The sequence below is a fragment of the Patiria miniata genome, unplaced genomic scaffold (genome assembly GCF_015706575.1).
Source record: "Patiria miniata isolate m_02_andy unplaced genomic scaffold, ASM1570657v1 HiC_scaffold_20, whole genome shotgun sequence".
NCBI classification, from domain to species: Eukaryota; Metazoa; Echinodermata; class Asteroidea; order Valvatida; family Asterinidae; genus Patiria; species Patiria miniata.
In genome coordinates this window covers 28,250,282-28,276,606 of record NW_024037059.1, presented here as the reverse complement: position 1 = coordinate 28,276,606, position 26,325 = coordinate 28,250,282, and the positions used below count along the sequence as shown (strand labels likewise).

The following is a 26,325-nucleotide window of genomic DNA, read 5'->3' as shown; positions in this document are numbered from 1 at the left end:
AGACACTCAATTTCTGGAAATCCTGGTACAATTTTGATGACATACCCGAATATACGGGTGCAGTGTTGTAGTACTCGGTACTCGTACTCTGGTACTACTCGAGTACTTTTTTTAGAGTACTCGTACTCGTACTCGTACTTGAATGTCAAAGTACTCGTACTCAAAATGACGGAACTCGTACTCGGGCAGCAAGTACTCGTACTCGACATGTCAAAATTGTGCTCGATTATTAAAGTACTCGTACTCGAATAGCAGTACTCGGGGGAAAAAATGTTATAGCTTCACTTACCATGGCCTTTCAGTTTGAAATAGTTGATTGGCTTGTTGAGAAATCGAGATTTCCTGATTTTCCTCTGTTCAAGTCCGGACAAACACATTTAACAGCTAGCCGTGAGTGAGTTTGTATATTGGTCTGACTGGGCCTGGGCCAATTATTCACAATGAACCATTTGCCGTATGGCTGTTTTCGGAAATGCGAGTACTCGTACTTGTACTCGGAAGTACAAGTACTCGTACTTGTACTCGTACTTGGAAGTACAAGTACTCGTACTCGGAGACCCGTTCTTGTACTCAGAGGTACAAGTACTCGTACTCATACTTGGCAACCTAAATACTCGGCAGTACTCGGTACTTAGCAAAAAGTACTCGACTACAACACTGTCCGGGTGTTCTGTTAAAAGAAGATTCACAGCATGTCACTATTTATGACATTTGTGGATATAATCACGACAGAAAGTTGTCCTTTTTTAGTCATCATAATATGTGTACGTGAACAAAAATCACTTCAAATCTTGATACAGCGCATGCTCTATGTATGTGTAGAACATTAATTGGAGATGAATGTTGGTATATCGGTGGCCATTCTTGGAAGACCAGGTGCTGACTGCTCAAAGAGCGGCATATAGGCAATTCCAGCATTATGTAATGTCTGTAACAGCTTTAAAGAGCTCTTTGAATAAACCTGCAATTTATGTTTCAAATCTTCTACATCCATTATCTAGCAATGAGATTACAAATTAGGAGTTTTGGATCATTTCTCTGAATCAGTGAATATATATCATGGCTAACTGCTCTGTCACGGACATATCATTGCCTTTAACAACACTGAAATTGCCCATAAGTTAATGCACGTTGTGATAGACATATCCTATATTCAGTCAGTATGTAGAAATCAGTATTTTGGACAAAAGTAGGCACTATTCATTACAACATACTTATCAATAGAGACATGATGTTGCTTAAAAGATTGATGATTTTGAAGACAAAAATGACACTCCCATGCACACACCCTCTTCTAGCAAAGGCCCGTGCTCCAGGGTTATCAATAATTGTTTTACCTTTTACTTTTTGGTAACATTATATATATTTTTTTTGTCTTGCAAGTTGCTGATAACTACGCTTTGGGCATGGAGGATGGCACCATCACCGACTCAATGATCACCGTGTCAGAGGACACTGGTAACAGCTACACAGGCAGCTATGCCAGGCTGCATGATAGCAAGGCTGACCATGCATGGGTACCAGCTACTCCTGACACAGGTAAAGAGAATACCTTGTACCTTATACCCTCTCAAAACCTACATTCCAGCAGGAGGTTTGGGACAATTTGGGCTCATTGAGTTTGTTTAATTCTTCAAAAATGTACAAAGAATTTGCCATTCCACGGATATGGAATACTGTAGTGACGTGTCTCATGTGCCATGAGGCCATAGGCTAAGTTGCATATGGAACACAGACGCACTACATTTTCCTTGTTCCACAAGAAATGTTTTTATTAATTCATCTTCAGGCAAACTAGCTTGATGCATAGTAAAGATGAAACGCGCACGCGATAGACAAACTTTACAGCTATTATATCCTAGTATATTATAGTGCTTTATACAATAAAATCTGAAGGTGCTTCACAATCATTACCCCTGTTCATCAGGCCAATATGAGACTATATTTTGCAGCAGCTGTACCCTACCTTGGTTGGAGAGAGGCAATTGTTGTAAAGTGTCTTGCCCAAGAACACAAGTACCATGCTACCGGGAGACCAACACTATGACCATTAACCTAGGACACTGCACATGGAGGATTTTGGAAGATACAGGAAAATTCCCTGCAAAAATGCCAATAGAGTTAGGATTGAAATAAATCAATTCTTTCGCATTCCTCAGGTGATTATATTCAGATTGAGCTTCCAGACACCATCACCCTTCAGCGTGTGGCCATCGAGGGACGAAGTCCATCCTCGGGGAATGATCAATGGGTGACGACGTACACTCTCTCGACTAGTCTGAATGGATCAGACTGGGACGATTACACCGAGTCTGGACAAGTCAAGGTGGGCAACGAATCAAAGTTGGGGTCAAGTCAATCTCAAGTCTTTTACAAGTTAAATGAAATGACTTGTGAGGGCTTGTAGTTGACTTGTGATTTACTTGTGAGGACTTGTGATAACTTGAGGAGTTGTGAGGACATGTATAGTTGACTTAATTGTGATTGGCTTGTGAGGACCTCTGAAAACTTGTAATTGACTTTAGACGTGATGACTTGTGATGAGTTGTGAGGACATGTATTTGACATTGGGCTGGATATCTTGTGATTGACTTGTGAGGATACGTAGTTGGCTTGTGAGGACTTTGGTTGACTTGCGATTGGCTTGTGCAGATTTGTGAGGACTTGTAGTTGACCTGTGATTGACTCGTGTAGAAATGTGAGGCTTTGTAGTTGATAAGTGATTGACTTGTGAGGACTAAAAAATTAGAACTTGTGAGGACTTGTAGTTGACCTATGTTGGACTTGTGGTTGACTTGTGAGAACTTGATGACTAGTATTTAACTTGAAATTGACTTAAGACTGGATGACTTGTAAGCAGTTGCGAGGACTTTGAGTTGACTTGTGAGGACTTGTAACTGCCTTTTGATTGACTTGTGAGGACCTGTAGTTGACTTGTTGTTGACTTTTTGGGACTTGTGAGGACTTGTGGTTGACTTGTGAGAAGTTGTACATGATTTGCAATTGACAGGACTTGTGAGGGCCTAAATTCATCCGTGCTTGCTGCAAACCAGGCTACAGCAATTTCTCCAGATCATCCAACAGCCTGACATATGAATTTTAGCATCTACATTGCCAAATTTAGAGATAAAATGACACTGGATAGACCACTTAAATGTTATTACAGGTCTCACAAGTTGAGACCCAGCTTCTTAATTTTGTTCACCTGATTAATTCCTCTATCCTGCAGGTTTTCCAAGGAAGTTACGATGCGGGTACCGAGGTAGCGGCAAGCTTGGCTGACCCGATCAACGAGACCAACTATGTCAGGTTCCACCCAGTCACTTGGAATGAAGCTATCGCTATGAGAGTGGAGCTGTATGGCAAATACAATGCCAGTAAGTGTTTCCCGAAGAAAAAATAAAACAACTTTAAACAAGGCATTAGTATATAGAAAAAATTAAACAACTTTAAACAAGGCAGTCGTATTAAGTCTGGTGCCAGAGTGCACAAAATTTCAGTCCATTAATGATTCAGATCAGCTATTCTTTGGAGGTTTTCATGCATATGGTCAGCACAGTATGCCGATTTAGCCCATGTATTGGCATTAGAGGTAATCAGAAATTACATGGCACAATCACGTGACTTGTGCATGAACACGAATTCGTAGGCCCGCAGATATTTCCCATCGAGCTTGTTATTAATAAATCTTGATTGTACCATTGTCAACAGTTGACGGTGAGTGGGGCCAGTGGACATCATGGACGTCCTGCTCTGTCACGTGTGCCGGATCCACGGAAACACGCCAGCGAACCTGCGACAGTCCTGCTCCCAAGTACGGCGGAGATGACTGCCCCTCAGGCGATGCGTCCTCGCAGACGAGAGATTGTAACACTCACCCCTGTCCTAGTAAGTGGGGACGCACCTCAAACTGGTTTTTCTTGATTATAGTTTGGCTCTTAAAAGGCATACAGTGGAACGTCGCTATACCAAACACCCCTATCTTAAACATTTGGCTATACCAAGCATCGTCCTTGGCTCCCAATATATTTTGTACGAAATGTACCAAACACTTTTGTTGAAAAATGTCAACAGAGGAGCGACAAGTGACTATTATTCCTCAAGGAATAGGAGGGGAAAGACACCTGTTGCTGTAGGTAGTAAGCTCAAAAACTGTGTAATTACATAATTCAATAGAGAATCTTATTTCCCAATATGTAGCATAGTTTGGTTGTTTTCCTTTGGTTTGTTCTCCAGTGTTGCCACCTCTCTTGCAGTTTTACGTTTCTTTCCCGGTTAATTTAGTTCTAGTCAGATCATTTTGTCCTCTTGTTAATCTTTGTCTTTGACTTAACTAATTAACTATTTGATTATTTCATGTCTTTGTTTTCTTTTCTAAAGGCACTCCGCTACAAGCCTTGGCTTATTAGGATTGTGCCTCCACAATATTGTATTTTGCTTCATGTTATGGTATTGTTTCAGTATGGAAATAAATGTAATATTGAATTGAATTGAATTAAATAGTCGGCACGTGTTCAAAGTGGTCTTTCAGTAACCAGGGTATGTTATTTATTTACTGAAAAATGATCACCGGCGGCTTAAAAATCGCTATACTGAACGATTCCTATTGCAAACGTTTACTGTGGATCCCGTGGTGTTTGTTATAGCGGAGTTCCACAGCATAGGATCGTTTGCTTTCCATGCATTTTGTTTGTTTAATCCAATCACAGCACCACTCAAAATCTAAAGAAGAATGTTCAAAACCTAGCCTGTTGAAGTTTCAGCGCAGTGGATAAATACACCATTCGAGGAGCAAACATTGAAATACCAGGCACAACGTTTTTGTCAAGATACGTGATTTGATCAGTAACACTCTTTTCCAAAAATCAGTCAATGGACTGATTGTTGAGAATCACCTACATTGCTTGATTTCTTCTGAATAATAGTATGCCAGAAGAAATAATTTCACAAGGTGTTTAATTAGTTACCAAATGAAGTACTGCCCTTCTACAATAAGTTAGAGTAAACTTTATAATTAAATTGTTCTCTTTATTATTTTGTGGAACTTAAACTGTGTATTTCTTAAAAATTAATTTCTCATTTTGTAACTTGCAGTTGATGGCGGTTTCACCGAATGGACTCAATGGGCTAACATCGATTGCACAATTAGCTGTGGGACTCAGGGTTTGAAGCACCGGACCCGTACGTGCACGAACCCTACACCCCAGTACAATGGCAGTGACTGCCCGAGTCCAGACTACACAGAGGAGTTCCAGACGTGTGATGCATCCAGTGCTTGTGGCGGTGAGTGATCAGTGTGTCACCGACAAAATATCGCTCCTTTACTTTTTTTTTGGTACAGTGTGTATAAACAAAAATGCAGACCAAATACCAGCAAATGTCAGACGTAGAATGTGTAACCAACATAGATAATACAGGTATGGTTTGAAAGATACGCCTTTCTACTTTAAAATGAGACATCAGGTGTCCAAATCTCATAAATTTTGACAGAGTTATGAGTAATTTTCAAAGAGAGGTCAAATTGACCATGGGACCAAGTTTTCAATTTTAGGCATTGGGACAAAGGTAGCCTAATAGCCTCTGTGTGGATAATTGCCTGGCCTACAGAAATGTGTTTGGCTAGTAAACACAATTCTAAACACTTCCCCAATTTGTAAACATGTTTACATGCTCAACATTTTTAGCATGAGGTGATAGCAAGAAAGTGTTTGAAATTGTTTACTCGCAAAACACATTTTCTTGAAGGCCAGGCAAATATCCACACAGAGGCAATTAGGCTACCTTTGTCCCGATGCCTAAAATTGAAAACTTGGTCCCATGGTCAATTTGACCTCTCTAGGAAAATTACTCATAACTCTGTCAAAATTATCAGATTTTGACTTTGAAGTCTCATTTTAAAGTGGGAATCATACCTATACTATGTTGGTTACTCATTCTATGTCTGGCATTCCATTGTATTTTGTTGGCTTTTTTTTGGTACACACTGTACAAGTCAATTTAGTTTTATGCAATGTGTTTTGACTGTTATTGTTTGTTGCTATGAATTTGACATTAAGCATTTTATTTGGGGAAACTTTATTTGCTTAAATGTATTGGTCAGTCCTAACAGAACTGAGGTCACATTAAAAACAAATGCCCAATTTTATTAATAGCGCTAGCCTTGCTTTGACTCCGCCCACATTTCTGAACGCATTATAATTGGCAAATCTGATGTAATTCATATGTATTTTGCATATCTTCAATAAACTATATCCCCAAATTTGGAAATAGCAGTACCTTGCTCTTGACTCCGCCCACATTTCTGAAACGCATTGTAATTGGCAAATATGATGTAAAGTACAAGTAAATTGCAAATCTATAAAATACTATATCCCCAAATTTGGAAATAGCAGTGCCTTGCTCTTGACTCCGCCCACATTTCTGAAACGCATTGTAATTGGCAAATATGATGTAAATTACATGTAATTTGCATATCTATAAAATACTATATCCCCAAATTTGGAAATAGCAGTACCTTGCTTTTGACTCTGCCCATATTTTTGAATGCGTGTAATTTGAAAATTTGTGATGTCATTTGAATAAATATATCTTTAAAAAGCTTATCCCCAAATTTTGAAATAGCAGCACCTTGCTCTTGACTCCGCCCACATTTCTGAATGTATGTCATATGCATATGTGCATGTAATTTGCATATTTAAGCAACTTGTAAATTTTGATTGGACAGACAAACTATGAAACCCCAGGAATGATTGATGGACAGATCATCGATGACCAGATCACTGCCTTGCCATTGACTCTGCTCACTTTTCTGAATACATGTAATTTGCATGCCTGACGTGATTTGCATGTAATTTGCATATTTAATCAAGTTGTAAATTTTGATTGGACAGACAACTATCAAACCCTAGGAATGATTGATGGACAGATCACCGATGACCAGATCACTGCCTTGCCATTGACTCCGCTCACTTTTCTGAATACATGTAATTTGCATGCCTGACGTGATTTGCATGTAATTTGCATATTTAATCAATTAATAAATTTTGATTGGACAGACAACTATGAAACTCTGGGAATGATTGACGGACGGATCAAGGACGACCAGATCACTGCGTCATCGGTCAAATCACTCACAGACAACCAACCCTGGCACGCCCGACTGAACATCGGCACTACAGGCGGTGAGAGTAACAAAAGATTGAAAATAATCGACAGGCTTTTTTTCTGAAAAACTAATGTTTTTATGTTTAAATCTACTGTGATGTAGTCCATGTTTTTTGTACAACCATTTTATACAAATTTGTGTTTTTTTACATTCAACGTTTGAATTGTCTCAGCATAATTTTTTTCTAAACAAATCTCCCAAGTTGCAATTTTTATGGCCTCAAGACAATCTCGTTGCAAATGAGCAAAAAAATGTTATCATGTTTACAGTTGCAACAAATTTTGCCGCAAATGTTAAAGGCATATAGGATCATTTGCATTTCATGCATTTTGTTCATTTTAAAAATAATACCACCACTCAAAATCCAAAGAAGAATGTTCAAAACTTAGCCTGTTGAAGTTTCAGCTCAGTGGATATAATACTCTTTAAGAAAACAGTGAAAAACCATTCACAAGCTTTTGATCACAAAACAAGATTTTGTCAATAGCACTCATTTATTTCCAAAAATCAGTCAATTGACTGATAGTTGGAAATCACCTACATTTCTAGATTTCTCCTAAATGACGGCAAGCCAGACGGAATAATTTCATGGATGTTTAGTATCAGTACGATCTTTTAGTCAAAGTAATATTTTAGTAGGTGACTTTTGGGATAAATGCAAATGATCCTATATGCCTTTAGTGATACCAAATTCATCTTGCTAAATTAAGAAGAGTGTAAACTTTTCTATGTTGCTTATTTACCAAATTAAGCAGTGAAATACTACCTTGTAATTGTTCAGGTCAGTTGTGTTGGGAACCAGTCAACACCACCGGTCCCCATATGCTACAGATAGATCTAACCACACCAGCCCTGCTGAGCATGATTGGTGTCCAAGGCATGGAGACAGGGGACCAGTGGGTCACGTACTACAACATGTCCTACAGCACCGATGGAGAAACGTGGAGTAACTATGAGGACTCCAATGGTGATGCTAAGGTTTGTTGGTTTGGCGGTTTGGCGGGCTCTCTGTCTGTCTCTATGTTGTCCCTCTGTACTTTTTCTACATAACCCCCGAGGACCGACACGCAAAGGGAGAACAACAGATCCTTTCAGTCCTCGGGAGTTGGGTCTTTTGTTGGAAATGGTCCTCTGTAGTAAGTTTGTGTGCTTAGTCTGTGGGAGAGTGTTATATTACAGGGACAAAGGGAAACACAAAGCATTGTCCTAGAGAGTTTGGTAAAACAAGAGAGTATGTTTTGTCCGTGTTACCAGCACCTAATTTCACAAAGAAACACATAACACATCGTAACTTGCAACGCGTCATATGACCCATTTAATACAATTTGTTGAAAGACTTGTCTAGTAGTCATTGCAAAATAAGGTGCGTCCTTTTGTAAGCCTGTTTTATGTCATAAAAATTACATAAACGAGACTTTAATACTGGGACGATGTGCGTGGTGTTGTAAATGGAAAATGCACCAGTGTAAATATGAGTTAGCCTGGAATATTTCAGTTGATATTTTAAGGTAACTAGTCCCCCGCGAGCTTGTTTTCCGTTAAAACTGCATCATGCCTCCACCATTTCGTATAATGTCTTAAAAATGATAAAAAAAACATATAACAGTCAATGTTTTGTGCTATAAGTACACCTACGAAGTGTCGCACTTACGACGCTAACTTCCACATAAGGAGATATTTATGACTACTCGCGAGAGGCACATACCATGTAACATAGCTAGAACCTGTTTAAATAAAACATGAAGTAAAATTGTGGAACAATATTGTTAGAAATTATAATTTTGACTTCTACGTAAGGAGATATTTACGAACTATTCGCGAGAGACACATACCATATAACATAGCTAGAATGTGTTTTGAAACATGGAGTAAAATTGTGGAACAGTATTGTTGAAAACTTATAATTTTTGATTTGTTCTGATATTTGACTGACACGAATGGGAATAAATATGTGCTTGGCTGAATTAAACAAGTCATTTAAAACCGGGGCCTGGTCATGGCCTGGTCACCGATAATGTCCTTTGCTTTGGTTCGGACCATGGAAGTTCCCAAAACCTATTTATTCCCTTAATAATTTCTCTTGTGATTCTTTTTTTTCCAGATATTTTACGGCAATATTGACAAGACTGGTGTGGTTAAAACTGAGCTTGAACCTTCGTTGAGTGACGTAGTGTCCATCCGCCTGTACCCCCATGAATGGAATGACGCTCCGTGCCTACGGACTGAACTCTACGGAATGTATGATCCTACAGGTATTGAATTATTACGGAATTCTTAAAGGAAAAAATGCAAATTTATAGTTGCTGTCTCTTGATATATTTCTGAGTCCTGTTCATGATTGTTTTTTTTTCTAGCAATATGTAAAGTTATTCACTTTTGAATGAGACTTAGACCTAAAAGAATAGGCCCATGTTTAGTTATTGAATTATTACTTTACAATTGCGAATTATTGGCTGCCAGACAATTCCCGTTCTCGAAGGGTAGGCTGGTTCCCGCCACACAGATAGTATCGATAATGTACGGACCGGGAGCCTGAGTCTGCTCACAAAGTGGATCTGTTTTTGTGCCAAAAACAAAAACTCTCTTTACAGAGGGTTACATATGTCTAAAAAAAGGACAAAAGATGTTTTTGGGAGGCTACGTGTATAGCTATCAAGGACGAGGACCACCTGTTTTCAGGCTTCAAGACTGGGCCTAGTGACAGGATGATTGTTGGCTTTTTGATACAGCAGCTATACTTACCATACGATACAATTACAGCACTACAGGTGACACTACAAATCATATGGGAGTTGGCCTGGGTCTGATCTTTGCCTCAGAAAGTCTGTGTCAGTAGTTCAACCAGGGTTACAGGGGCACCCACAATAATCTATGTCTCAATCGGGAACTTGTGGAGTATACATTTTTTTGACCAAAAAAATGTGGAGTAATTGAAAATTAATTATTATAAAATGTACTGACATTGTCAGTACTGTCACACCACAGAGTTGAACCACTCAGAATGACTTTAAAAAAATGTCTGTCTCCCAATATCCAGCTTGTAGCAGCAGCAGTACTCTACTAAGCAGCACTCTCGCTGAACAGTCCGGGTCACCAGACTACCTGAAGATCACGTTGTCGTCGCTTCATACAATTACCATGATCAGCACCGAAGGCAAAGGCAGTAACTGGGTGTTGGGCTATTACTTGTACTTCAGCCAGAATGACGTGGACTGGGCCCTGTATCTTGAGGATGGTCAACCCAGGGTAAGTCATCAGGAACTGCTAAAATAAATAGAAAATTGATGTGACGAGCACAATTTGGCAGTTCAATCTGTGATGCATGCATGTGATAATTTTTGCCTCTGCCTTCAGAAAGAAAGTGTCACCCGCCCTGAGTAAAAAAATGTTGTCAATACAGTATTTAACTTCTTGGTTCTTGGTTTGTTTTTCTCCTCAGGACTCCGCAGGGGAGTTTAAGAGTAGGCCAGAAACACCAGGGCAAACCCCTTCTCTTAGCGATAAGTGTCACTGCATGGGTTCTTTCATGTGCATTGCATTACACAACACACGGGACCTATGGCTTTACGTCCCATCCGAACGACGGAGCAATAATGGTTAAGTGCCTTGCTTAAGGGCACAAGTGTCCACCCGGGCTTGAACCCACACCACTGTTGCCTCTGAAACACCAGAGCATGAGTCCACTGCTCTTAACCATTATAGGCCATGACACTCCACAACAATCTAAGAACACCTTATCTTCAAAATGATAGCATGCCAAAAGGAATAATTTCACAGGAAGTGTCATTACTACAATGTACCTTTAAACCAAGTAAGCTTGTCAACAATAATGTTGTTGATTACTTTTTGGATAGCTGCAAATGATCTACTCTGCCTTTAATGGTCAATGCACACTGCTTGATTGACACACAGGAGGGTCTGTTCTGAGCTGTCAGACATCCATTGACACAACACATTGTGTATTCATTTATTTTATTTCATAGGTGTTCATTGGTAACTCTGACGCTGACCAGTTTATTACCAACCCCCTAGCCAACGTAATTGAGGCAGTCTATCTGCGACTGGTACCCACCCAGGTCAACATTGGCATATCAATAACGGTCAGAATCTACGGCTGTTCTTCCTCTAACACAGCTGATGAAGCACCCTCAACCACTGGTAATATGTTTGGTCATTTGTTCATTCCGTTCAATCAATGCATACTGCATTTTGTATTTGAAGGGAGGCACAAATGAAGCCAATAAGCCAAAAAATGAATGCCAATCAGTAAATGAGCGTTAGATTTTTCTCTGTGCCAACAGTGCATACATTACATTATGTGAATCTCCCATTTGAGCTAGACCCGAGTTTGCCTATGACAAACTCGGGTCGTACCTACCGATTCCAGATTCAGCAGCTTTCAACGCGATCTCTCTTATCTGATCAAGAGTTAACGAGCCGTGAACAGGTGGTGTATGGTGCCTCTGCCTGTGAGCTTACTGACAAAAAATATCTACCAAAGTCTACTAGGTTCTTGTTTATAATGTAAAGTATTTGGAAAAGTGTCAAAAGTTATTATGTGAGCAACTTTGAATCATAAAAATCGATCAAATATATCTCGAGATATCAAATAAGAAACAGTCCGACTTCAGCCATGCTCTTCAAGGTTTCCGTTATTTGACACCACCAGCTCATGGTCACTGGCCCTGGGGAAGTGGGTGCCAGGGTAAGTGTTTATCTTATAATTACTTTACTGATAACAGCTGATAAGAGTCACAGTGAAATCGGTAGGTACAGGTCAGGGGTTTTGGCAAATGGGAGTTTCACGTAATGAATATGGGCGGCTTGTGCGTAAAGCGCTCGCCTCTCACCAAGGTGACCACGGTTCGAATCCTGGCCGCGGATCACGTGTGAGTAGAGTTGTGCGTTGGTTCTCTCCTGTGCCACGAGGGTTTTTCTCTGGGCCCTCTGGTTTTCCTCCCTCCGGAAAAATCAAACACTTTCGATCTCAGGCTGTGCTCCGTGGTCTTAATGGGTCGATGTGGCCGGCAGCCATAGGCGCCTTTAAGTGCCAGCGGCCCAACCATGTTGTAGCCGCGTCCTTCCCGATTTAGCAACCCAGCTGCGAGTAAAGATGATTAGCCTCCCAAACTACCATTATTATTAATGTATGCGCTTCCAATTTTTGTCGTCATACCTGTTAAATCGCGCCTTTTCAGCCGACTTTTTGTTGCGCTCTGGCATGGCATACTCATGATTTTTTCTTCTTTGGTTTGACAGTGGTTCAAATTTCTGTGCTTTTTAAAAAATGACACCATTACGTTGCCTTTTTTCACAGTTTGCTTCGACACGTTCGGAATCGCTGACCACGCTTTTGACATGGATCGCATCACCGTGTCCTCAATCCTGAACTCCACTTTGAGTAGCGACACCGCCCTGCCGAGTAATTCCACCAAGTACCACCCTCAATGCGCCCAGTTGCACAACCCAGAAAGTCCTGCCTCTGGGCTTAACGGCTGGGTGTCTGAACCGGGCGACCTGGTCAGTTCCCTTGACCAGTGGTTGATGGTGGACTTTGGGGAGAGGGTGACTTTGACCGGGATAGCCCTGCAGGGTGTTGAGTTACCAGAGGGGGACGTGGGAATGAGCCAATTCAGCCTGCACTATAGTGAGGACAATGTGATTTGGAACGCCATGCGGAAAATGAACAGCATCGAGACACAGGTAGAGTTTGCAGGACTGTCATTATTTTTTAGTACGGAGGGAGTTTATTATTTTGCTCATTAATGACATAAATAAAGGTAATATACAACATTTGCAAAATATCAAAAAAGCAAACTACCATTGTTTTTGTGTGAAATACCTTACTTGACTGTAAGTGATCAAAATAGCCTCAAGTATCCTGAGAAAACATGGCACCTGGTGTGATGTCATTTTCAAGTGAAGTGGAATTTTTGGATCAGTTTCCGACAGTGGTCGGACACACATCACCTTTGAAATAATGTCAGTAAACAATATAAAATACCTAATTTCAGCAATCTGGGGACAAAAGTGCACGCGTACCTTAATTTTTGCTGCTGCTAAGAAATTAGTGACAGGAATTTTCTGTTATACTAGCTGTTTGACTAGCCCAAGTTTTACTAAGCTGACCGTCAATTTTGTGACACATTTCAGTTTGTAATTCATATTTGTAGTTGGAACTGCAATAACTTTTCATTAAACTAATGTATACTTCTTTTCTATGACTGCTGTAGATTCTTTCGGGACCAGTTGACAGCATTGATGTGACCCTCGTTGAGTTGACTGCAGATGGGGAGGATGACCTACGACCTTTGACCCTGCGCTACCTACGCATCCAATCAGAGATCAACACGACTGACCCCGTTGGGCTGAGACTTGAGCTGTATGGATGTAGCGCTGCAGGTATAAACGCCTGATATTATTTTAGTTTTCGGGATGAATGGAAGCTTCAACGATTTTGGTAGGACTAAAAATATCACTTGAAAAATTTGACTAGAATATTTACATTACGTCCTTTTTTTTACACCATGCAGTTCCATCTGTCTGCAAGAACGGCTGGTCAGCCTTCGAGAATTCCTGCTACAAGTTCTATCGGAACGACACCAGGAACTGGTCGTCTTCCAAGAGTGTGTGCGAGAGCGAAGGTAGTTAACATAAGCATATGAACTTACTTGGAACCTGCAAGCTCAGAACTTGAAATCTCTCTATTCCCATGGAAATATTCTGTCAGAAACCATAATATAAAAACATGTTTAATTAACTGTGTGCTGATTTAAGACAAGCTCACGAGCATTCAAAGTCCAATTGGTGGCCAATTTAGGTGGGCGCATGTTTAACTTAAATCTCCTATTACCTTTCAGTCAAAATCAATAAAGTGACTGTTTTCAACGGTTAAGAGCTTCCCTGCAGGATTGACTGGCTGTGACTGTTTATGTAACTTGACGCAGCTATATTTTGACTGAATTTGACTATTCACAATGTCTGCTCAACATATGATCTGACTGTTGGTGACTGGCACAGCTATGCTTTGACTGTAGGTGATTGACAAACCAGCTGTGCATACCACTTGTCTGTTTTTGTCTGTTGACTGAATTTTATCTAGTCACAGTGCTTGCTTGAAATGTGATCTGACTGTTGGTGACAGCTTGTGTACGAGGCATGGCAGGGAATAGGATTGATTTTTTGACCGTCTGTGACTGTTCAGACAGCAGGAGGGTTGTCATCAATGCATTTTCAAAATCCATACTCGAATATTAGGAATAATTGAAATGCTAAATCTTTTGAAAATGCACAGCCTACCAATAAGGCCAAAAAAAAAAAAGTCTCCGGTTTCTGGTATGCGCGCGCGTCGCCGTAGCCATGCGCGTCGGCAAAATGAAAAAGTTTTTTTTTTTCAATGAAAGATGATGTCTCAAAACTGCCAAACTCACTGGTTTGACTGGAATCCTGCTGCTGCACAATTTTAACGTGTTTTTAGATTGGGTTATGGTCGAGAATAAGCTTTATGTGGCCTCTCTGGACTCCCATATATTTGCACTGAGTTTAGTCGGGCACCATTTGCAGTCATCAGCCGACATTTGAAGCACAAAAATCAGGTAAAAAAAAAAAAAAACGCGTCGCCGCACCACTTTTTGGGCAAGCTCCATACCAGAAACTGGAGACTTTTTTTTTTGGCCTAAGCCTTCTTTTCTTTTCAAGATAATTTAGTTTTATTTTTATCAAAATAATACCCAGGCGGCCATCTGGTAATCATTAACTCACTTCGCGAGCAAGAATTCTTGGAGAACTTTCCCCGAGCCTACGACGAGACGGACTTCTTAATTGATCTGAACAGGAGGGATGATTTCAAGACTTTCGTCTGGAGTGACGAGACATTCTATGCCTACTCAGCCTGGGCGGCTGAAAATCCTTCTGATGATGCGTTTGATGAATGCACGGCACTGTCTAAGGAAAAAGACGGACGATGGGTGTCTGTAGACTGTGCTGACATCAGGAACTTTGCATGCGAATATGAAAGGCGTAAGTGTTCATAAACGACTTCTTTCTTCACTATTCTAAACTTGGCAGCCTTTGATGATTTTCATTAAATTGGCATAACTGACATTTTCCTCAAAAATCTTGATAACGGACACTTGTGTTTTCTCTATGAATTCTTGGCAAAATCGTTGCAAAGTTATAGTGCTGCTTTGCATTTTCAGAACTGCAACAAAATACTCTTCAATGTTCTTTGGTAGTTTTGGCACCATGGCTTTTCCATGGTGGGTTTTGAGATGTTTTTTCTTTTGCAAGCAAAGTTTTGACGTGTTAGTAATTTTTGGTCACTGCAGAGGATGATATTTACCACAAAAAAGTGTAATGGTCTCACAATTAGGAGCACTAAGTGACCTGTCAACATGAAATGATCGTTAAGTCAGAAAATGCCATTTGTCAATACAGTAGGGCAAAAGCCAAAATTTGAAGAGGTGGTCGATCCTTTATTTTCTGGTGAACCTCAGTCGGTATCAATTAAAGTCCTTATCTATACCTTTCCTAATTGTTTTGATAAAACCTATTTTCGTCCTGTTTTATAACTTGAATCTTCACTCACTGTAATACGAAAGCGGGATTTTCAAATGCCATTTTCCCAAAACTACTTCAGCTTAGTTGGCGGTATTTCCGTTACTAAACTTGCCGCCCAAAATGTGATATACCATAAAAAAGGTTTTGTTCAGCAAAATCCAGAAATAAAACATATCTCAAGTCCAACCTCATTCTCATTTTGTGGTGGTAGGTTACATACGTAGAAGCATGCATCAAGAACGGGAGAAACAAAATATGTAGAAACACAAGGTTGTTTCCACTGTATCAAACTTTTCCCACTTAACTTTAAAGGGAATATACAACATTTGCAAACATCGAAAAATAAAACTACCAAGTTTTTGCGAAATACCTTAATAGGACGTTGGTAAATGACAGTCTAAAGCATCCTGTAAAATTATGGCACCTGGTATACTGTCATTTTCAAGAAAAGTGGTATTTTTGTATCAATTTCCAACGCTGATCGGCCGATCAGCGTTGGAAACAACTGGCTTTTTTTCAAATACTGGCCCCAATTGACTATTGCACTTGTTTGCAATCGATTACAAACCTATGAACGGGTACGAGCCAGCTAGACTGGTTCCCTGACCTTACAATTCCCCAATGTATGTAAACTGCTCTGTTTCTTCTTATATATATGGAGTCAGGGAACAAGACTACAGGTAAATGATCGTTTTTCTTGGTTTTTATAGCATTTTCGAACCCAAAACCTCCAAAAAGTCAGTGTAACTATATTTGCTTTATATTTCCAATCCCCCAATTCCATCCATTTCTGAAAATTACAGCAAAAGCAAATGATGTATATTCCCTTTAACAAAATAATTTATTTTGAAAAAACAGAATCGACAACCTATACTGTGTGTGGCGAGAATGACTGGCTGATTGCCTGTCCTGACACCCACAAAGTCAACGTCACCGATGTACAGTGGGGGCGCACTGCTGACTGGCAGACCTGCCCACAAGAGGGCGCTTTCTCCACCAGCATTCTGCCCTGCTCGTCTGACACTGTGCAGAGTGCTGTGGAGAGCGACTGCGACAACACCACGCGGTGCGGGGGTCTGGCTGACGTGTCTGAGTTCAGCTACCCGTGCTCGCAGAGCAACGTCCACGTCTACCTCACTACTTCATACCACTGTGTTCAAGGTATAGTCATTTGCGCTTGTCTTCCACTATCTAAGTTTCGATCAGAAAATACTTGTATGTCATATCTGAAAATACATGTGTGTCGTATCTGAAAATATTCATGTGTCTTATCTGAAAATAAGTGCATGTTAAATCTGAAAATACATGTGTGTCATATCTATAGATACATTTATGTCATATCTGTAAATACATGTGTCACATTACTGAAAATACATGTGTGTCATATCATTTTTTAAAAATGCCTGTGTGTCATATCTTTTAAAAAAAATACTTGTGTGTCATATCTGAAAATGCATGTGTGTCATAACTGAAAATACATGTGTGTCATATCTGAAAATACATGTGTGTCATATCCAAAAATATATATATATCTGAAACCTTCCGATGTATTCAATGTGCAAATGTGCTCACAAGTCTGCTGCTTAAAACAAAAGACCATTGTGCCAACCAATACACTGCATTCCCCACGATTGCCAAAATGGAGCAGGATTTGAACCTGGAACCTCCAGAATACCGTACATGTGCTCTACCATCTGAGCTATCCAGCCCTAGGTTGGCAGTTCACATTTTATCAATGTCTTTGTTCATTGGGTGCTCATCAGAAGCCATAAACCCGAATGTGCAATGTAGCCATCGCACACAAAGTCACGATGCTAGCAACCTTAGCAATGCTGCAGACCTCGGAAATAGCAAACAGGGATCACTCAAAAAAGAAGTGTTCTTTTTCTTGAACATCTTTGAAATTGTAAAGTTAATTGATAAATTGTCTGTTATCACTAGATGACATCAAATATGCCCGAGCCTGCCAGGATGATTTCTTGTACCTGAGCTGCCCAGCCGAAGATGAAGTCCTTCACATCGTGCAAGCCATGTACGGACGCACCATGGACAACTCAGTGTGCCCGGGACCAGACCGGTACGCACCGACCAACTGCACGTCCTCGTCCAGCCTCCAGACTGTCCGCACCTATTGCGAGGGTCACCACGAATGTAAGATCGCAGTAGAGGTGGCGTCGTTTGGCTCAGATCCATGCGAGGGTGTTGCGAAGTATCTTGACGTGAACTACACATGTGTGTCCAATGAAATCATCATCCAAGATGTTTGTAAGTATTGATTGTTATAACTCTTTAAAAGATCTTGAATGACATGTGATTACTTTATTGTGATGGCTGTGAGGACTTGTGATGGACTTATGGGGACTTATGGACCTTTGAGGACTTGTGATGGACTTGTGATGCACTTGACTAAAATGCCTTTTCTTGATCTCTTGTCTTTCAGATGAATTCCAGGGGGAATGTGAGAGCGGATGGTTGAAGCACGACTACCGGTGCATCCGAGCCTTCCCCAATGCATCCTTGAAGTTTGAGGATGCCGACGACCAGTGTAATGAGCTGCACGGTCATCTGGCTGGTATCCCTGCATCTAATACACAGGTTAGGCCACATCTGAATTAGGTGGTGTTCGAAGCCACTTCCCATAGACCCGCGTGTAATTTCAAGCCGCAGTCAAGTAATTCGAACACGGCCTTTCTTGGATAAGGCTTGCAATAATTTACCCTGTAACACAGATGAATGGGCTAAATCCGGCCCATTGCGTAGACCAGATGCATGAAAAGACTTCCAGTGAATAGCCATTTTGAATCAATTGAATCCAATTTTGTGCACTTGTGGACCAGCCTCAGTTGATTTGTTAGTCAGTATAAGGCATTTGTCCCTACCCCAAAAGAAATGTGCTGTTAAAGTTTGGGAAAGAATGTAGTATCCAGCCGGCACTTCTTTGGTTGTGTACAAAGTCTTTGGAGAGTCGAGTGCATTTTCAAAATATTCTTCTTACAAAATTGGAAATGTTTCTCAGTCTCAGATTCATGTCTTTTCAACATTTGTTGCAATGAGTGACCTTCATTGAGATAATATGTGATGAAAAGGAAAGAATGTTACATCCTTACTCCACTTTTTTCATCATATATTATCTCAGTGAGGGACAGTAATTGCAAAAATGTTGAAAAGACATGAATCTGGGACTGAAAAACATTTCCAATTTTGTTGGAAAACACTTTGAAAATGCACTAGACTCTCCATAGACTTTGTGCACAACCAAAACAGTGGCATCAGGATGCAACACTCTTTCAAAGTTTGTGCTATTGCCAATAGTAATTTTTTTTAACGAAAGTACGTGTTGTTTTAAACGTAGGATTTCTTGGCGGGTCTGTTGTCAGACTACTCTACTGACACCAACTACTGGGTCGGATGTGTCCAGACTGACAACAATACGTGTAGATGGCGCGACGGAACCAGGCATGTGTTCACCGATTTCAACGCCAACTATGTGTCGGTAGCGGGCGAGCGATGCATCGAGCTGAGAGGGGACGAAAACTTTCAGTGGGAGGACGCAGCGTGCGGGAACCAGAACGCTTTCATTTGTCAACAAGGTAAGCAATCATGCAGTTTCTCTTGCGACCATTGTGATACCCAAGCCTGCAGAAGACATTACTTGGGTTGGAACTTTTGTTATGGAAAAATTAGTGGAAAGATTATTGAATGGTTCCAAGGTTCATGCAATTAGTATTAAATATAAAGGTGATATTCATAAGAATTTGCGTAGGGTTGATGTAAATTCAGTGTAAGGTTTTGCCCTTCATTGACTTACAAACATTGTATACTCAGCATGTAACCCTCCAAGTGAAAGCGAGGAAAAAATCACTCAGGTGGGACTCGAACCAACAACATTCTGCTTTCTAGTGCAGACGTCTTACCACTCGACTACCGAGCTAACGGCATCGGTTGGCTGGTTCGAATCTAATGTAGTAGCAGGTCCCCATATGAAACTATTCTAACTTATTTAATTGAATTGTTAGCAGACTGGCTCCCAGTCCATACATTATCAATAGTTATGTTGGGTGGGAACCTACGGAGCTTTTAAAGGGACATAGGTGAAAAAAAAAATTTGAAAAAAATCATCGTAAGAATGAAAAAAATCTGCGTTCGAACGAAAAAAAATCTGCGTTCGAACGAAAAAAATCTGCGTTCGAACGAAAAAAATCTGCGTTCGAACGAAAAAAATCTGCGTTCGAACGAAAAAAATCTGCGTTCGAACGAAAAAAATCTGCGTTCGAACGAAAAAAATCTGCGTTCGAACGAAAAAAATCTGCGTTCGAACGAAAAAAATCTGCGTTCGAACGAAAAAAAATCTGCGTTCGAACGAAAAAAATCTTCGTTCGAACGAAAAAAAATCTGCGTTCGAACGAAAAAAATCTGCGTTCGAACGAAAAAAAATCTGCGTTCGAACGAAAAAAATCTGCGTTCGAACGAAAAAAATCTGCGTTCGAACGAAAAAAATCTTCGTTCGAACGAAAAAAATCTGCGTTCGAACGAAAAAAAATCTGCGTTCGAACGAAAAAAATCTGCGTTCGAACGAAAAAAATCTGCGTTCGAACGAAAAAGCTGTTTGCTGTTTGCTGTAAGCTGTTTGCCCTCCCTGTGCTGCCCCACCACTTATGTGGGTGATTTGGTCATGTTTTTTCAGGTCCAACATGCATGACATATGTGCCCAATGTAGGTCCGTGGCCCAAGTACAGGAATTTCAATAACTGGTCTTAAAGCAGTCTATGAGCTTTCAAACGGTCTTACTAGGGCTTGCTGTTAGTTGGTCATGAACTTTAACCATTGCAATGAAGATCTAGCTAATTGTCCTTCTTTTTTTAAGAGTCCCTATCCTGTTACAATACTAGCTACAACACAACCCCCCCCCCCCCCACACCCCATCAGTCCCACCCATTATGCTATGCTGAGGCAACACACTTATGAGACATTTTTAAAAGTAATTTGTCTTTTTGGTTTCTTTTTATAAAGTGAGGCAAGTTTTAAAAAAATAATTTAAAAAAGCTATATAATTATCTTTCAAATTTTTCAGGTAAAAAAATATAACTGGTCGTCATTGTGATTTTCAGAAATTTGTCTATCCACAAATCCTTTACAGTATAAATTTTCATTCCTAATCCTTGTAATAGTTCCAAACTTTAGAAGCGACTGACATGTATATATTGTTTGATCATTTCTGGCTTTCAATAAGCCTATTTTACTAGTCTAACACTTGTACATGTACATGTACTTTCTGCTTCCTCACTTTCAGATACGGGATTCACTAATTAGCTGATTCCTACTCATACTCATAGCAATCGACAGACATGTCGGGCTATTCTGATAGCCATGGCTAGCCCGACATGTTTTTTGGTGGCCCATGGATAATCAGTTAAATGTGGAGAAACTGTTGCACTTACAAGAGCATGATATGAGTCACATCATGATTGATACGTTTTACATGTTTGGTACAACAGTTTTCAGGGCAAAGAATGTTTTGACCCACAAAAATCACCCACATAAGTGGTGGGGCAGCACAGGGAGGGCAAACAGCTTACAGCAAACAGCTTTTTCGTTCGAACGCAGATTTTTTTCGTTCGAACGCAGATTTTTTTTCGTTCGAACGCAGAATTTTTTCGTTCGAACGCAGATTTTTTTCGTTCGAACGCAGATTTTTTTCGTTCGAACGCAGATTTTTTTCGTTCGAACGCAGATTTTTTTCGTTCGAACGCAGATTTTTTTCGTTCGAACGCAGATTTTTTTCGTTCGAACGAAGATTTTTTTTCGTTCGAACGAAGATTTTTTTCGTTCGAACGAAGATTTTTTTCGTTCGAACGCAGATTTTTTTCGTTCGAACGCAGATTTTTTTCGTTCGAACGCAGATTTTTTTCGTTCGAACGCAGATTTTTTTCGTTCGAACGCAGATTTTTTTCGTTCGAACGCAGATTTTTTTCGTTCGAACGCAGATTTTTTTCGTTCGAACGCAGATTTTTTTCGTTCGAACGCAGATTTTTTTCGTTCGAACGCAGATTTTTTTCGTTCGAACGCAGATTTTTTTCGTTCGAACGCAGATTTTTTTCTTTCTAACGAAGATGTTTTCAATTTTTTTTTTTTCATCTATGTCCCTTTAAAAGCTCCGTAGGAACCAGCCTATCACGCAAAAATGGAATTATTGTCTTGTAGCCAATTTGAAATTATACGCAAACAGCAGAAATTATACACAAACAGGCGACGTCAATGCTGTTTATCCCCTTCTGTAAGATGTTTAAATTATTTGAAATGTTTCACAGCTGTGCCAAGTTTTGTGACATTGATCATAGGTTAATGCAAAACTATGCAACAAATTTGTTGCTTAAACCCTACGTTACGCACTGTTTCATGAAAATCGGCAGCAGGCTTGTCATTTTGACACGTGCTGCATTTTGTTGCATTTCCAGGGTTTTTAACCAAAGTGAATTAAAGCATTTTGGTGTCATATCTGAAAATACATGTATGTCATATCTGAAAATGCATGTGTGTCATATCCGACAATACATGTGTGTCATAACTGAAAAATACATGTGTGTCATATCTGAAAACACATGTGTGTCACATCTGAAAATACATGTGCCATATCGAAAATACATGTGTATCCGATCTGAAAATACATGTGTGTCATATCTGTAAAAAAACTAGGTGTGTCATATCTGAAAATACATTGTGTCATTTCTGAAACCATCCGATGTATCCACAGATTGTATGCTAACTTTTGGCATGATGGATAAGACTATTGGCAACCATCAGCTGGAAGTCTCTAGCACCAAGCTGCTAGCCACGCTGGACTCCTTCAAATGGGATGCCCGCCTCCATGCCCCCTATGGTGCCTGGGTCGCCAGGGAACGGGATACCGACCAGTACTACCAGATTGACTTTGAGCGGATCATGCGGGTCAAGAAGATAGCCACGCAGGGTCATCCGAAGTACGACTTTTGGATTGAGCAGTATCGGCTGGATTACACGGTCAATGCAACGGCCAATGGAAGTGTATGGATGACGTATCAAGAGGACGGCGTTGACAAGGTAGGCATGGCTTAAAGTCAGGTTCCTTGGCTCTTTAAAAAAATTACAATTTTTTTCTATCAATAAATTTTCAACTTGTATGATTTTCCAACTCAAAACCTTTTTTCCCTCATATTTTCTTAATGTCTACAAAGCTCTGAAAAAAAAAGAGTTATTATTTGGGGACTAACACATAGGGTTTGTGAGCGGACTGGCTCATAGTGCGCGAAGTGTGCAAGACCAAATTTAGTCTGAATATGGCACAAAGCCATAGCATCTCCGCATGAATGTCAACGTCATCAGCAATGCATTTGAATGTCTCTCCCAGTGGTCTCCCCCAACTCTCCCTTTCTCACCGTTGAGGGGGTACTTGTGCACAGAGCTCATATCAGGTAACATGCAAATACACATTCTGTGCCAAGTTGTCCTTTCAGTCAAAATCAATCAAGTGACTGTTTTCAACAGTTGAGAACTCCTGGCCTACATAAATTGGGATTGACTGGCTGTGACTGTTTATGTAACTTGATACAGCTATGCTTCGACTGTAGATGATTAATAAGCGAGCTGTGTTTACCACTTGTCTGCTTTTGTCTGTTGACTGAATTTGAGTAGTCAAGTGCTTGCTAGAAATATGATCTGACTGTTGGTGTCTAGCCTGTGTAAAAGGCATGGCAGGGAAGAGGATTGATTCTTTGACTGTCTGTGACCGTTCAGATAACAGGAGGGTTAAATCGTTAATAATTTTAACAAAAAAATTGGTCGTTGATCAGTCATTGTCCACATAACTAATTGATACTAATTACTTGTCAATGTTCTCCCCAGATTTTCCAAGCTAATAACGACAGTACCTCGGTGGACTATCAGTATTTTGATCATTTCATGTTCGCTCGCTACCTGCGCTTGATACCCCTCAACTGGACTGAGGAAATTGCCCTGCGATTGGAGGTCTATGGGTGTTACTTGCAAGGTAGGTAACTTCAGTGCATTCAGACTGCGTTGGTATAGTTTTGGGTCACTTCATTCACAGGGTGAGTCAAAAAGAAAGTGGCCGCATTTGAAAAACATATTTTTAAAAATATTTGGCTCGCTATTTTTCGTAAAATTAACATTGGGATAAAGCACTTGTTATTGACTAGTAATTACTGTGAAAATTTCACACAATTTGCATAATTTATTCCCAAGTTATGTCTATTTTAATAACAAGATCATAAAATTTAGCTGTCCACCACTGAAATTAAACAATAGTACTGTGACCTAAAGTACTGCTCTCGATAAGACAGTGTTGAGAAAAAATTTGCAGTTTCGCTGTTAGCCAAGTTCATTCTTATAGCAAAAATCCAGTTTTTGCTTTCAGTTTCTTGCATTGAAAAAACAACAATTTACTCAATAGCGCCTGTATTAAAATGTGATGTGGTATGTCAAAATCAGGCACGTTTGGGCAAGAAGTCAATTTGAGTTATTGCAATATTAGTAAGATGCAGACCTTGCTCTTTGTTGCTCTTTGACCTTGACCAATGTCGCTTTGTTTTTTGAAATTTGATATTCCATAGCAATGTTGCTAAATTTTGAAATCTGACCGTCCAAAATGTCAAAAATGAGAAATTTGACCTTTTTAGTTGAGTTTAGTAGAAAAGTGTTATTCAGAAAAGGTGTCATAACAAACAATATTACCTTAGCAACGGACATACAGAAGCAATGAAACTGGTTTGATTTTGGTTTGCAAAAAAATCTCAAAATCACTGTAAATCACGCCCGTGTCATTTAGTAGCTGTTTCTCCATTTGTAGCTCTGCACAATGACACCTGGTTTTGACATATCATGTTACAAATGTATTACATTGTATTTATTTGCTGTGACGAGACTATTAGACACAGTGCTAAGGCGGCACAGGGAATAACATGCAGGGCAGTTTGGGGCAGTACAGAGACAAATACATCACGTAATACTTTGTTAATTTTGAGTTGTGTTGGCATTGCCACAGATGATAAACCCGAAGTTCTAGAGGTCGTCAACACCACCAAGCTTCACTACGAGTACAACGGTACCATCCAGTGTCACGCCTTCGGCATTCCTTTACCCACTATGCGCTGGGAACGTGACGGTTACCGCTACACGGGGGGCGTCAATGCTACCATTGTCACCTATCAGGAAGACGACTATCACATGATCACCGAGGTTCGGTTTCATCCAATGGGAGACGACCGCGGGTTCTACACGTGTGTCGCGGAGAATGTGTACGGCTCCAACCGGAAGTCGTTCTACAATCATAAAGGTGGGCAGTGCAAAGTATAGGCTATATATTGTTCGGTAATTGGTTTCAAATGCTCTGAAACAAATTTCTATTTTTTCTTTAAATTAAACAAATTTATTGTGTGATAAATACAAGGGTTGAGATTTGAAGTGATTCTTCATGATTTCAGGATTTTTTATTAAAAAATGCCTTTGAAATTTGTAATTTTTGGGATTTGACCATATTTTGGGACAGCTATTTTCTGCAATGGCACCAGGCATGCGTGAGTCGCGCTCAGGTAATACGCGCGCACTCCTGGTTCCTTTGACCAATAGGGTTACTTAGATGCACGCGCCTTGTCTTTGAGAACACGTGCAGCATGTGCATGAGCATGGCACCACTGCAAAAATGACTTCCAATTTGTTCGGCGAATTCCCGTAAAAAGGTTTACATGGATATTTTGGGGGTGCTTTTAGCAAATGCAAACATGTACCTTAGACCTACGTTGCTTTGGGCCCAGTGACCCTAAAACTCTCAGCCAGTTATTTTGTGAAATTTTCATTTCCCTAATCTAACCCCTGAAATACATATCTTCATTCTTGCAATGAACAGGTTTACCGACGGTTCTTGGGGGGACTATCAAATGCGACGACGAGATCTTGAAATTCAAATGTCCTGAAGGAGAATACATCAAGATAACTAGCGCCGCCTATGGCAGGGCACATAATGAAAAGTGCATCATCTATGATGACTTCTACCCAACCGGTAAGTATTACGAAATGAGAGCAAGATTCTAATCTACTATCTTTGTTCAAATCTATTCTACTATAATGATGTACTACACTGCTAAGATAATAATGTACTTTGTCAACTCACACAAACTGACTGATTTCTTCATTCGTAACCTCTATTACCTAAAAACCTGACCACTTTGAGCTGGTCCCAGAGGGCCAGCCTAGCGTCCTCTTTGCACCTATCTCACTGACTGACTGACTGACTGACTCTCACCTGTGGTCTAGATTGCTTGTAGACTGGTGAAAAGAGCCGGGCAGTGCTATTGTATAGGATAGCTCTGTAATGCCAATGAAATTTTGCAAATCATTACCTGCTTTCGGTGTTGTATTTGCCTGCATTTCGCTTTGCTTTTCCTTAATTTTTGTTACGAAATATGCAGTGAATTGATTGGATTGTATTCATTCATCTTTAAATTTTGCTTTGGATTTTGTTCAATGTTACCAAACTGTTAAGTCCTTTCACTTTGCGCATGTATGTATGTAAAGGTCTTATGTCTAGTTCATCATACGTTGTTTTTTTT

The 26,325-nt window shown here is 40.1% G+C and overlaps 1 protein-coding gene across 1 annotated transcript in view; it reads left to right on the top strand.

Moving 5' to 3' along the window:
• LOC119727962 overlaps positions 1 to 26,325 on the top strand; it is a 70,185-nt gene that overhangs the window by 2,059 nt on the left and 41,801 nt on the right. The window contains exons 3-24 of the mRNA XM_038200044.1: positions 1,384 to 1,539; positions 2,160 to 2,326; positions 3,230 to 3,377; positions 3,712 to 3,888; positions 5,095 to 5,283; positions 7,056 to 7,181; positions 7,947 to 8,143; positions 9,267 to 9,417; positions 10,203 to 10,411; positions 11,149 to 11,323; positions 12,483 to 12,868; positions 13,399 to 13,567; positions 13,699 to 13,809; positions 14,900 to 15,184; positions 16,583 to 16,885; positions 17,666 to 17,989; positions 18,165 to 18,319; positions 19,077 to 19,314; positions 22,476 to 22,801; positions 23,603 to 23,747; positions 24,762 to 25,052; positions 25,623 to 25,775. Coding sequence (XP_038055972.1) covers positions 1,384 to 1,539; positions 2,160 to 2,326; positions 3,230 to 3,377; positions 3,712 to 3,888; positions 5,095 to 5,283; positions 7,056 to 7,181; positions 7,947 to 8,143; positions 9,267 to 9,417; positions 10,203 to 10,411; positions 11,149 to 11,323; positions 12,483 to 12,868; positions 13,399 to 13,567; positions 13,699 to 13,809; positions 14,900 to 15,184; positions 16,583 to 16,885; positions 17,666 to 17,989; positions 18,165 to 18,319; positions 19,077 to 19,314; positions 22,476 to 22,801; positions 23,603 to 23,747; positions 24,762 to 25,052; positions 25,623 to 25,775 — 4,581 coding nt within the window. The remainder of the gene's footprint in view (positions 1 to 1,383; positions 1,540 to 2,159; positions 2,327 to 3,229; positions 3,378 to 3,711; positions 3,889 to 5,094; positions 5,284 to 7,055; positions 7,182 to 7,946; positions 8,144 to 9,266; positions 9,418 to 10,202; positions 10,412 to 11,148; positions 11,324 to 12,482; positions 12,869 to 13,398; positions 13,568 to 13,698; positions 13,810 to 14,899; positions 15,185 to 16,582; positions 16,886 to 17,665; positions 17,990 to 18,164; positions 18,320 to 19,076; positions 19,315 to 22,475; positions 22,802 to 23,602; positions 23,748 to 24,761; positions 25,053 to 25,622; positions 25,776 to 26,325) is intronic.